The 13799-nt window shown below is 39.4% G+C and overlaps 1 protein-coding gene across 6 annotated transcripts in view; it reads left to right on the top strand.

Moving 5' to 3' along the window:
- RBM33 (RNA binding motif protein 33) overlaps nt 1–13799 on the top strand; it is a 103698-nt gene that overhangs the window by 69532 nt on the left and 20367 nt on the right. For 5 of the 6 annotated variants that reach the window (XR_010425511.1, XM_064638243.1, XM_064638253.1 and 2 more), the window contains exon 15: nt 621–1259. Coding sequence is in view for 5 of the 6 variants with exons in the window: in XM_064638243.1 (XP_064494313.1) it covers nt 621–1259 (639 nt within the window). In the remaining variant the exon portion in view is untranslated. Of the gene's footprint in view, nt 1–620; nt 1260–6003; nt 6505–13799 lie in introns of those variants that run through there. The other variant, XM_064638262.1, reaches the window with a different exon arrangement.

Genomic DNA, 13799 nt, shown 5'->3' with positions numbered 1-13799 from the left:
AGAGAGTGCATGAGTTCAAGGTCAGAGAGATTGACTTGTGCTGTTCATTATAACCAATTATTGTGTGACAAATGAGTTTGAGATCAGGCTGAAAATTCTGTGAGAAAAATCAATAGTTCTAATCAGGGCCTTTCAGGTCATTTACCACCCTACCTTTTGTTACTTTGTCAGAAAAGAGCAAGATAAAACCTGTGTGACAGTGGGTTGCCTCTGTATTGTTACCTTCTATTTGAAACATATTTTGATATCTTGAATTATATTAATAGTTTAATTGGTTTTGGAAACTTTTAAATTAGTTCCAATTTGTCAAACTTTTTTGCATTATTTTTTTTTTTTAGTATTCTGATCAGATTTGTCAAGTGGTATTAAAGCTTTTTTGTCTAGGAAGTAGTATATCTAAGTTCTAAACCAGATTTGAGCTGTTTGTCTGTAATGAATAGCAAATAAACCTTAGCAGCACATGCACTCCACTAATAGCCTTGGTTTGGTATCAGGGATAATATAAAAAGCTCTTCAGAGTTACAACTTTACAACATCTGAAACAACAATTTAATGTTGTTTTGACCAAGCTGAGTATTCTGTTTAGAATTTTATAAATTCATTTGCATTTTCCTTTGTAGTATCCAGACGAAGATGAAGAAACTAGGTTGTATCGTTTGAAGATAGAAGAGCAGAAGCGTCTAAGAGAAGAAATTCTGAAGCAGAAGGAGCTGAGACGGCAGCAGCAGGCTGGTGCCAGAAAGAGAGAACTGCTGGAAAGACTTGCACAGCAGCAGCAGCAGCAGCCTTCCACACAGCAGTCCTACATGCAGCACGAGGATGACTCCTCCGAGTTCCCCACCAACGGCAGCCCCTACATACCCCACTCCGGCTTGCACACCAGGCACAACGTGAAAAACAGACTCCTTGTTAGAAAGCAAGACGCGGTAGTTCCAAATATCCAACCCAAACCCACAGAGTTCCTCCAGAGTGGAGTGGGGGATGTGCAGTATCAAGGACAGCAGATGAAACCAGTGAAGCAGCTGAGGCAGACTAGGACAGTTCCTCCGAGTCAGCCTCAGGCGCCGCAGAAAGTGTTACAGACAAAACCTGCTGCAGCGTCGCTGCCCACCACACAGACGGCTCGAGTGGCTTCGGTACCAGCCAGGCCCCAGGAGCAGAAACCGGGTGTGAAAAGGACTGTCATGCAGCGGACAAACAGTGGTAGTGATGGGCCTCATGTCGGCAGCAAAGTCAGGGTGATTAAGTTGTCAGGAGGGGTAAGTTTCCAAGGCTCATCTCATATGTGTGTCTTGTCATGGTTTGTTTCTGTGTGTTTGATTCTGTGTAATCCCAAAATAAAAAATGGGCCTAAGGTGATGGGGGAAGTAACAGGTTTAGCATACCTAATAGTCCTTATATTATATTTTCAGAACTGTAATTTATTAGCAGTTATTAAAAAATTAATGTTTCCTGTAACACTTTACTGCCAGGCAGTTACCACCGAAATCACAGTGAAATAATTGAAATAATACTCCTTTCTATTAAGTTGTAATTTGAGTCTGAAAGACTACTCAACTGAGCTCCTTTTGCTTAAGGTTGATAGGTCAGTCTGATAATTGCTCAGAGAAAAGGATTTGGGTGGCTGTATTTAATTAAAGTTTGGTTAAAAAGCTAGGACCTGCTTATTTGGTAGGTGAAGCCACCTAAATTAGTTGTGTGCAGATGTTGGTGTTAGTGTGGTTTCTGTGCTCAAGGGAGGATTTTTACTTTCTTGGGAAGCGTGTTGTGAAACCAATTTAATCAGTATGTTGGAGGGGGATGTTTTCTGTTACAGGTTGGGTTTAAAATGTTACCCTTTCACTTCTGCATCTAAATGAGATTTCCTTATCTTTTGATGAGGGGTCTATTATCTGCAGTGTGTCCCTTGAGCACTGGTGTTGTGGAAGACTCACAATGCTGGTCTTGAGGGCAGTGTGCGTATTTAAGATCTGGGGTTTTGGTTAGAAGGTCTTGACCGAATTTCTTCTGTCTTAATGAAAAGAGAAATTAATTTGTTAGGGCTCTAAATAAACTGTGTTGAGGGAACATAGTGAGATCATATTATCAGTGTGTGAGGTCTGTCCTCAGGTTTATGCTGAGGAGAAAAGCAGGATCTGATATAGCACATCGGAGGGGTTTTTTTTCTGGAAGAATGCTTCTTACATTATTCAGAGCATTAATTAGGCAAACTTGCATAACTGTAATCTGTAATGAAGCAAGCAGTGTGTTAACAGGGACTGAACAAGGCCTTGGAGGCTAAGGCTTTACATTTAGAAACAGAGAGGAAGTTGAAATGCTGAAGTCTTAACTAATTTTTGTAAATGTTTCTCTACAGCTCATAAAACTTAAATGTGCTTAAAATGGCGAATTGCGTAATGACTATGAGGTCTTTCAAAATATTAACATACAGGGCCTTATTGGCTACAGAGACATCCTGCACCTCAGGTTGTTGTCAGCTCTAATTCCTCAGAGGTGGTAACTTAAGTACAGAGGAATAAAGTGTGAGAAGCTGAAAGAAATTGATTCTGTTGAGCTAAAAATATTTATATATAAGTATGTCTGCAGAAATCCCAGTGGCCTGCAAGAGGTATGACAGGTTTGTGTGTCATGAATAATTGAATAAAGCAGTCATGCACGATTTCTTTTATTATGTGGTGAAACAAAACAATGCCAGTCACAACTGTATACAGCTCTTCATAACAAATGGTTATCAGTCTCCACAGCAGCATTCACAATGAAATAGTTATTATCACAGTGCTCTGTTTTAGAAGACCATAAATGTTTCAGATAAGTCTTACATTAAGCAATAGCAATTAGCTTCATTAAATGTATGTGTAACCCCTCTGTGCACAGAAGCAGATTTTCTCTGTCCTTCTTAACTTTCAGTACTGAGGTTTTAGCAAGGTGAACCATGTTCTTTACATGTAGCCTTTGTTACTGTTTTCATATTGCCATGGACATTTTAAGTTTCCTTAACTGTGTGAGAATAAGAGCAAGCATTGCAATTAGCTGTTAACACTGATCAAGATAGTTGATTAATTTTTAATCAGTTAGTGACAAGCTGAATCTGTGACTTTGTTTCTTTGACTACACAAGGAAAAAAAATAAATTGAGCAGCAGAGCAGCCAATCTTCTTATCCATTTTTGACAGGATTTAAAAGAATAGTTACAAGCTGCTTGGACTCTGAATACTATCATGATCACAGATCATAGTTAGTTACCACTGCTAATGTTTAGTCCTGCCACATGCTTTTATTTATTTTCACAGCTTTTGCCTGAGCGATATATATAAAGCAAAAGCCAAATCTCATTTTTCTGAGCCATTCTCCTTAGCATGTGTTAGTGCTTCCTCCAATTCCCTGCCTTTGGCCAAAGGGATGCCTGGTGTCTCTGACCTGTGTGCACTGGCTCGATCCTGCAGCTAAGCAGCCCTGCCCTTGCTCTCCATCTAATCTCTTTCTTCTTTCTTGAACTCTTTTGTGCAGAGATGTTTTGAATACCCTTGTACGAGTGAGATGACTCATGAGTAGGCATGATGCAGGGTCTCTTTTGAATCTCATTGGATTCATTTTGGTAGAGACTTGGCAAGTCCCGTCTCTTCCATCCTGCCAGCCATGGACAGCACCATAGGAGAGCTCTCAGTTGAGGAGGCTGATCTAATACAGACCTGTACTAACTCTGTCTAGACCAAATTGGCCTAAACTAGAAGCTGGTAGCAGGGACTGTTATTAATTTAGTAGGACCATCTGTAGAACCAGGATTAAATGGTTTTGTGTTGCTGGTGATGTTTTTTAACAGTTAAGGAGTGTGCCGTATGGGTGAGATCTGTGGTGTACAAATACTGTCAGAAGAGAATGGTTTCTTTCTTGAGAACAGTGTCCTTACCAGACTGAGTTTGTCTATTTGTGTTGCTGGGCACAGCAGTACTACAGAGATCTCTGACCTTCAGGTGGAAATATCCCTCAGTCCCTAGAAGGTAAAATGGCCTTTCATCTGTTTCCACAAAATTCTCTTGTGAGAGGATTTTACTTTTGGAATTGTAAGAGTTACTAATTAAATTCCAAGAATATTATAACTTGTCTGGTTTACCTGATACATAAGATGCCTTAATTTATAGCTTCTTATACTTTAGGAAAAAAAGTAGAAAATTATTCAGCATTTCTTGATGTCAGACTAAGTCTGTGTATCATGGTGACACGTTTGGTACTGTCAGTAATGATTTTGTCTGTTGATGCTTTTTTTTCATTTGTTTAAACAAATCCTACCCTTCACCTTCCTCCCAACACTGATTTGCCCATCCCTTTCTAATACTCATATAATTTGTGCAGGAATGGCAGTACAATGAATAGTTTTTCATTTTAATTACTCTTGTAAGTGTTATGTTCCTGGAAAGTGAGGCAGTGTTTAGCATATGAACTTTGATTCTTTTGGGGTTTTGGGGGTTTTTTTGGGTCAGTTTTCTTTTTCCCCATGGAGACCCAAATATCTTTTGATAGATCCAGTGTGCTTTGTTTTGTGTGGTATTTCCTTAGAGGTTTCCTTTTCAGATATAGGAGTCCAGTGTATTTGCTGAGTATTGATACTGGTATATTTTACTAGTAAAACATTTGAGATTTGCTTGGCTTGCTGAGGAGCCTGAGGTCAGTCCTAAAGAATCACAGAAACTATTAGGTTGGGAAAGACCTCTGACATCAGTGAGTCCAACCTGTGACCCAACACCACCATGTCAACCAGACCATGGCACTGAGTACCACGTCCAGTCTTTTCTTAAAATGCTTCCAGGGACGGTGACTCCATCACCTCCCTGGGCAGCACTTTCCAATGTCTAATCACCCTTTCTGTAAAGAAATTTCTCCTAATAGCCAACCTGAACCTCCCTTGGCACAGCTTAACACTGTGTCCTCTTGTCCTATCACTGGATAGGCAGTGTCCTGTCACTGCCTGGGAGAAGAGACTGACCCCCAGCTGGCTACAACCTCCTTTTGGGTTGTTATGGAGAGTGATGAGGTCTCCCCTGAGCCTCCTCTTCTCCAGGCTAAACACCTCCAGCTCCTTCTGCTGTTCATCATGGGACTTGCACTTCAGACCCTTCACCAGCCTCTCTGCCCTTTTCTGGACCTGCTCCAGCACCTCAATGTCCTTCTTGAAGTGAGGGGCCCAGAAGTGGACACAGTACTTGAGATGTGGCCTCCCCAGGGATGAGTACAAGAGGAGAATCACTTCCCTGGTCCTACTGACCACACTATTTCTGATACAGGCACTTGTAGGGTGCATGTAAGAATAAGGTCAGTGAGATTGTAGAGTGTAGAAAAGAAACACCCCAATCATTTCAAAATGTCATCATAAAATTATAGAAAATAAGGGTGAAAAGACTAGAAATAATGTATTGTCTTGAAGGGGGGATGAACTCTGTGGTATTCCTGACAGATTTGTCCAGCCTTTTTCTGAGATCTCATTACTGTAGATTTCTTAGACCTTCTATTCCAGTATCAAACCTGTACATTTAAGAGAATTTTCTTAGTGACCAAACTACATTTTCTTGCTGTAATTTTGAATCTGTGACTACTTGTATTATGCTTGAAGAGAGATGGGAAAGAATTTATATCTCTTTGTGTCTGTCTCTCTTTTTCAAGATCTCTTAACTGGTTTCTGGGCACTGATATCCTTCACTCTCTCTTGATGAGTCATGTTTTCTAACACCTTGACTGTTTGTGGTGGTCTTTGGGCTCTCTGTGATCAGTCTGTTGGTAAATAGTTCTAGTACCAAATGCAGTTGAATTCTTTAAGCCCATGTATTCGGAGTGGTTTTAGTCCTGGAAGAACAGGTTTGTACCAGCTGCAACCTTAGATATCTTAAGATCATATGAAATATGTGCTGAACATTACTTCCATTTAGTTGGAGATTCTATAGGAAATTATAGTATCTTAAAATCTCTATATCATTTGGTCATCTTATGTTGTTGTTGGATGATTTCTCTCTAGCCAGAAAACAAGCTGCCATGCTCAGAGAGATGTGTGTCCCAAAGGCCTGAAAATGCTGGTTTTTACGCTGCACCAAGAACACACCAGTCTTTGTGGAAGGCTCCACAATGAATTTTTTTCATAAATACATATATAGATATAAATACATAAAAAACTTGATGTTCCCTGTTGCATTAGAAGCAGTATCTTATTTGTCATCCTGATTTCCTGAAAACCTGAAATGCTTCATACAAAAAGCTTGAAAAAAGGGTTGGCAAGTTCTTTTGTTTGAAAAGCCTGTCACAAAAAATGTCGGATTGCAAAAATGAAATGGAAGATGGACAACTTTGTTCATATTTCAAGTAACTGAGAAGTGTGAGATGAATGTGGAGTTCTAAGTCTGGAAAAAGAGATGATTCTTGTTTGATAATGTAACCTTGTCAATCAAGTTTGCTTGATGTTTGTACTTGTTTCTACTTGCGTGTGTATGTTCAAATTTAATTAAAAATATTTGACTTGAAAGCTCTATAGCGCCTTTCATCTAAATATGTCAGGAATTGCAAACACCAAGAATTTTGGCATTTACGTGAAAAGTTCTTGAGGGAGCCCTTTACCAAGCCCTGGATACAGGAACTCTTGCTCTATATGGTCCATAATTTTTTAGGAAGTGGGAGAGTGACATTGCAGTTTATTTGTATCCCACTGTTTGAAGGAAGCACTATTTGAAGTGGAATAAGGGAGCTGCGGAAGCCATGGTGTCTGAATTCCCAGGTACCATGTCAAAATGGGCAAGACCTTTGAAGCAGCACTAATGTAAATGCTGTTGAAAAAGGACTCTGCCTGCCACAACCTGCAAGAGTTCACTGTGGAAATACTTCACGAATGGACATTAATTTCTTAATTGTAAGAAAATCTTGGAGCAAGTCCAGAGGAGGCCATGAAGTTGATAAGGGGGCTGGAGCACCTACCCTATGAAGAGAGACTGAGAAAGTTGGGGCAGTTCAGCCTGGAGAGGAGAAGAGACTGGGGAGACCTTAGAGCACCTTCCAGTACCTAAAGGGGGCTACAAGAGAGCTGGTGAGGGACTTTGGACAAGGGCATGGAGTGATAGGACAAAGGGAAATGGCTTAAAACTGAAGAAGGGTGGATTTATATTAGATATTAGAAAGAAAGTCTTTCCTGTGGGAGTGGTAAGGCACTGAAACAGGTTATCCAGAGAAGCTTTGGATGCCTCATGCCTGGAAGTATTTGAGGCCAGGTTGGACAGGGCTTGGAGCAACCTGCTCTAGTGGAACATGTCCGTGCCCATGGCAGGGGGGGGGGTCAGTATTCCGGTTATGAAAAATGTGTAGTATTTTCACAGAAAAATCTCTTTTTTGAAAACAAGCAATAAACCCTGTCCTCCCAGACCTCCAGTGAGGATGGTCCCTGTAGAGACAGATTATTTCATGGCTTGGGGGTTAGGAGGTAGGCTGTGCTGAACTGTTTGGGGCATATTTGGTTACTGGAAAAGTGAAATACAAGGGCACATGTGGACACACTTAGCAACTAGAGGAACTTAAGGTGACAACCAAACTAGACGCAGGTAATACTTTCTATGGATTTCTAATAAAATCCTCAGAAAGATGAAGAGATACTTACCTAAATTGAATTTAACTTCGCTGTGGATAATTTGGATCTAACGTGCAATAAAGTATTGCCTTTGTAAATTGCAGAACGGGTTTCTCCCTTTCCTCAGGAGACTTTTAAATTGTACGTTGAAGAAGAGTGCTGCTTCCTCCTGAACACCCTGAAAGCACAGCGTTTGATGTTGCTTGTTAAGTCTCAAAGGAGAATTTTTCTACCATCATAAATGTTATAGTGCAAAATTCATATTGATACAGCGTTGGTGTTACAGAGTATCTTGTAGCCCAGTTTCCTTCTAAAGACAGCTGTGACACCACTAAACTGCATTACAAAGAGAAAGAGCCAGTTTTCGTATAAAAATGCAGTCTCTTGGGAGGTAAGCTTGCAGATTTGTACAGTTTAATATTTTGAGAAGCTGCAAGTCCCCTTGTTAAAAGGTATTTTGGGTTGGACCACTTGGAATAGACCTTTAGTACAGAGGTTTGGCTCTGAGTCAGGAGACACTCGACACCGTGTTTGGGGAAGGAGGTAATGGGAGTTGTCTCTGTCAAGACTACACCGGGATCTTAGAGCAGCACACAAGAGGGATTTGCCTTGCCATTAGTTTTAAGCTTCGAGGAACATGAACCAGAAAGACTAGACATGACATGAGAAGGGAAGCTGTAGTTGCACTGGTTTCTGACATCCAGTACTGGCTTTCTATGCCACAGCTGGTGTCCAGCTGGGAAGTGCTCCTTCAGGAGCTTTGGCCCGTCAGAAGTTTTGAATTGCTGATTTTTTCCAACAGGAGCTTTTTCTCTTGGTGATTCTCTGTGTCCAGTCTTTGCTAAAATTCCCTGTACAAAAAATATCCCAGATTGGCAACCAAAAAGCAAACCTTAGGAAAGTTTACTCTAAACATTGTTTATCTATATTACGTATTTTGTGAAGAGCATGTAAAAATGAAGGTATTGTCAGAGAGTATTGTACATATATATTCCAGAACCTTGACTTTGCTGTAGCTTTGACACAATTTTTTTTTTTTGTAATGAGCTGGTGGGTGGTTGTACTGAAAAACACACAGTCATGATTCAACACTCATCAACTCTGTTTCTGTCACTCCTGGTGAAACTTCATGCAGTGTGGGTATGACTGGGATTCTCTTTGGCCAGTCCTTCTCCCTGCCTTAGTTCTCCTCTCAGGCAGATGAGGAGACACTTCAGTTAAGAACTGTGTTAGTACAGAGGATTAAATGGAATTAGCTGCTTTTTCTACAAAACATTTTCTTCTTGCTGTTCTGACTCTTCATACACCATTAGGCACAAAAGATACTCATCATATCATGGCTCACTGAAGCAGCGTAGCACAGGAAGGGAACTGTTTCTGCATTTTATTTATTTATTGCATAATCTGGTTGCTCTTGTTTGAATTAAGTTTGCCCCATGCAAACATTTTAGGCTGGGAACAATAACCCATAATTTGCTGACCAGCACTAGAAGTGTCTTTTTTTCTGGTGTGAGCTGGGAATGCTTTGGTTCTTTTATCACTTTTGTAGTCTGATGTAGCTTATTTCTGTGTGTACTTTGAGTCAAAACTAGACCATTAGTATATCTTAAACCAGTTGTTAATGGTGAGTTGTCTGCTGATAGTGTGTTGTACCCTGGTGAGAGAGCAGCTTTCTTAAGTATTGCTATTCTTGAACTTGGGAAAAAAAAAAAAAGACTTTTAAAGGTCTTAGAAGGCCTGTAAAAAAAAAAAAGGTCTCCAGGTGTTTCTCATTGGCACTTGACAGATTGAAAACAGATCGTCAACTGTTCAGAAACAGTGCTTGGTCATGTCACTGGGTTGTGGGATATTTGGCAAGTGATTAGGCTTCCTATTCCCAGGTCCCCAGTCTGTCAACCAGGTGTATGAAAGTGGTAAAGCATTTAGAGCACCAGTCACAGAGAAATAGCTCATTATTAGGGCTTTGCCTTTAATACACATTTCTGATAATTGTAGTGAGAAAATATATATATTAGATGAAAGTCAGTCTTGTTCTACATAGTTTTACTGTTTCTTTCTCCTGGTTACATGGGAATCACAGTTGTCTGTGTGATGTCTGTCTTTTTTAATACAGTCAGTCACAGTATCAGTAAAATACAAGTTTACATATGAAAACCTATGTAGCTGATGAACAGTCATTCCTCTAGTCCTTAAAGTGAAGATGAATTTAATAGCCTAAAGGATGCTTCACTTCCCCAGCTTACTGTGATACTGTAAAGGCACTAATTTCTAGAAATATTGACTTAAACTGGTAACAGATATGGGGTTTCTCCTTTCTTACAAGAAATCAATTATGGCACATTTTTGGACTGAGATTTCCCTGCAAGATTTAGGTCTTCATCGTGCTACAGAGAATTTGATTTATAATGCATCTAAGAAAAGATGACAACATTTTGTTTCTGTGTGTTATTTTCACACAAATCAACCAGAGTTTATTCCCTTTAAGTGCCTTATCCAGCATGCGCATCCCTTTACTACTGGATGATTTTGAATTAGCCTTACAAAGATTACATGGATAGACACAGCATTGTCGTGGTTAATAGAAACCTGTGCAGTGAGGTCTATGGGCTGCAAGATCACTAACAGTGCCAATGACAGTGAAGTATGGCCTTATCGAAAGGAGAATTCATAAGAGGCTGCCCTGGGACACTGCACCACTGTCCTTCTGTGTATCCTGACAATGTTATCTGTCCTCTCAGTACGGAGTATCAAATGTCTGTCACGAGTACAGAAATTAATTTAATGTCACCTGAAGACATGCAATTAATCTTTTAGAGGTTTTCATAATACCTTTACAGAAAGAGTTGCCAGTTTGGCGGATTTGGATTTTGGGGTTTAGCAGAAGATAAGGAAAATTAATTTTTCATCAGGGTTAATACAAGCTAGCAGGGCCACAAAGGCTGAGAAAAATGGTTTGGGAATTTGTCAAGTGTTGTCACTGTAGAATAATGCTGCTTAACGTCTGATAGGTGTAATCAAGAGTTGAGATTTCTATAGAGGAGGATTAATCAATTTGCTCACTACAGAATGCAAGTTGGTGATACCATTCCTTCATGGGGTTTAAGAATGAAAATAAGATTTGATCTGTCAAATTGCAAGCAGCTCTGACAGTATCAATAGGCATTTTTATCAGTACATTTTAAAGCATTTGTTATAAATAAATTTGTCCTGCTAATGTTGGTGGCAAATAAACTTCATCTTCATCATAAAACTGTCATAATGATTGTGATAGAGTGGAGGGCTTCAGCTTGCTAAATTTAAGCAGTCCCTCATAAAATTCTGCTTATAGAATTTGTGATCTCATATTTGACAGAATTCTACGTTTCTCAAAACACAACATAGATAGATATGTATAGTGAGAGACTGTTGAAAAACAGCCTCAGGGAATCAATTCTAAAATTCTTGGCCATTGAATGGCATCGTTTTTTCTTTTTTTAGTCCAATTTCAGAAAGTCAGACTGTGCAAACTTTTACACAGTAGAAGTTTGAAAAACATTCACATGTAGATCAACTCCGTCTGCCTCCATCTTTTGAGGTTTTTCTATTTACACACAGTATATGAAATTAACTTGTTTTGGCACTGCTAACAATCTTGCTGTATACATTTTATACTTTCCCATGAACAGAACTCCTGCAACTTGAAAAAAAGGCATTTTCATTCCTCCAGAATTAACTAAATAATGGTGAAGTTTCATTCAGGAAAACTCTTTCCTGGCTATATAGTAAATGATCCCTGTGGGTCCCTTCCAACTTGGCATATTCTATGAAGGCAGACCTTTTGTAAAAGGTGGAAATTTAGAGCTTGAAGGTTAGAATGATTTATAATATAGAAAGTAAGGAGTAGACAATAAAAAAAAATTCTTCCTTTATTGATTTGTAGACAAAGAATGGAAATTCACTTTTATGCAGAAGACTTCAGAGGAAATTTGAACTATAAAATCAGAGCTTGTATCCATCAGTCTCAGGTATCTGTGATGGACTATGGTATTCTACCTGGTTTCAGCACTTTGTGCATCAGATTATATGAGACAGGCCATGATGATGAATAGATGCATCTCTGAAAAATTTAGTGCTGCCCTCTACATTACAAAATACTAAAGGAAAGAAATCAGATAAAAATATATTTTGACATGAAGAGGCTTAAAATTTTAATACCTCCTTCTGTTGCTGTATATTTAAATGTGGGGAGGGCAGTGCTATAAGCTGATGAAAAATTAACAATACAGAAATTGTCTTTAGGAAAAGCAAAAGTTGATTTCAGATGAGCTAGAGCTGAGACATTTTAAGTAGAAAAGTTGCTAGCAATTTAGCTTCTGTGATTTAGGTGTCATTTGGGGCAGGTGCTGCAATACAGCTGCAGTGGACTTACCTTCTTTCCTGTAGCTTTGTTATGTTGGTGCCAGCTCACTGTGTAACTCATGAGTGAACATCAGGAGTCAGCATATGTAGAGTCATCGTTACAATTGTATGTCCTTTCCTCCAAAATGTTAATGTTCCGTGAGTATGTGACCTGTCAGTAATGCTCTGAGGTTTTGTAGCTTTAAGTCCAGATGTTAAAAGCTCTTTGCAGGTGTTTTGCTTGACTTGGTTTGTCATTGATGTGTCTGAAGAAGCCACTGGTTGTCTTGCGACAAAGATTAAAGGATGATGATGGTGGTGAGTCTGATTTACCACTGCATGGTATTGCAGAGGTTGCTCATTTTGGCTCAGTGCTTGTCCTTGTACTGTCACATCTTTAACCAGTGAAAAAAGAATTGCTGCTAAAATACATCTTCTGAGGCTGTGTCATTTTACTAATTAGGCACATGTCACCTGGCAGTCACATTTGATTTTTATTTTCTTAAGAAAACCACCAGGTTTTGCCTTCTGTTGAGGCCAGGCTGCCTGCAACAGAAAATAATGTCTTGCTGATTTGGAGGGAGCTCTATTAGTCCTTGAGCACCAAGTGGCTCTCTTGAGAAGCAGTGCTGCAGTTTCATCTCTGTTTCCCATCTTCAAGTCATCTCAGAACCAGCAAATATTCAGAGCAGTAGTATAAAGAAAGGGGTTGATCCAGTTGCCTTTCCTTCCTTCTTGTTGCAGGAACAAACAGATCTTGTTCCATTCCCTTTCTTTATTGTTTTGTGTAAGTTTTTCTTATTTCTGAAATACATTAATTCATTAAAAAGCTCGGAGATCTCTCTACCTTTTCAGGCTTTTGCAGGAGCATCGTGTCAGCAGTGAAGCCCAGAGGTGGCATTTGGGACCCCAGCAGGGAACAAACCCCATCAGATTTTTCATCAGTGCGAACCAGTTATGTGCTGATACCTTTGACTCTGTTACACAGTTCTGTGTTTTAGTTTTATTTGGTGATAATTGAGCTTGGTAGTTAAATATTGGGTGGTTGTTGGCCGTCCTAGACTTTTATGTGAAATGATTGTTTGCTTTTGAAGTTTCAGTAATGAGCATGTTCAGTGTGTTTTGTACCTGAGGGCTTTGCTCTCAGATGCTCTTCCAATGTGCTGGGATCACTTTTTGGTTTGGAAAGAAATGGTTGCAAATATTTATGGTTTTCACAGCAGGCATTTAGCAGAGATTAGATTTTTAACTCCCAGCTATAGTGTTTAAATTCCTCCTAGAATTTTTTATTCCTTTTAGTTTCATCATCTTGCAGCTGCTGTAGAGTTGAATAAAAGAAATTATCTGATCAGGGCGTAGAGCTTATGGTGATGCTGATATTGAAACTAATACTAAAATGAGGAGGATTTAATGCTGATTTCCTGGTAAGGTTTTGTGTATATGTTTGGATTTTTCAAGAGGGCTCTTGCTTTTATGTTTTTGAATAGTAATTGAAGAGAAACTCAGAAGGGAAAGCTTTATAATTTCTCACTAGTCACTGCTCTCCAAGGTTTGTATACAAAATGTTCTGTGAAGACGTGGAGCCAGAAAAACAGAGAAAAACACCCTGTATTTCATTAGAGGTGGGAAAGATGTGCAGATTTCTATGGCTTTCTCACTTTGGACACTATGGACAAAAGCCAGGACAAGGTTCAAGCACACAGACTGTGCTTTTGAAGTGTAGATGGTGCAAGAGTCTGTGAGGCTCATTTGTCTGGGATTTATGTAGTTGAATTCTTGAGATGTTGTAACCTTCATGTACTTTTTAATACAGAGGCCTTGATTTAGGG

Source organism: Pseudopipra pipra, chromosome 1, assembly GCF_036250125.1.
Source record: "Pseudopipra pipra isolate bDixPip1 chromosome 1, bDixPip1.hap1, whole genome shotgun sequence".
Taxonomy (NCBI): domain Eukaryota; kingdom Metazoa; phylum Chordata; class Aves; order Passeriformes; family Pipridae; genus Pseudopipra; species Pseudopipra pipra.
This window is presented reverse-complemented; position numbering and strand designations above follow the sequence as displayed.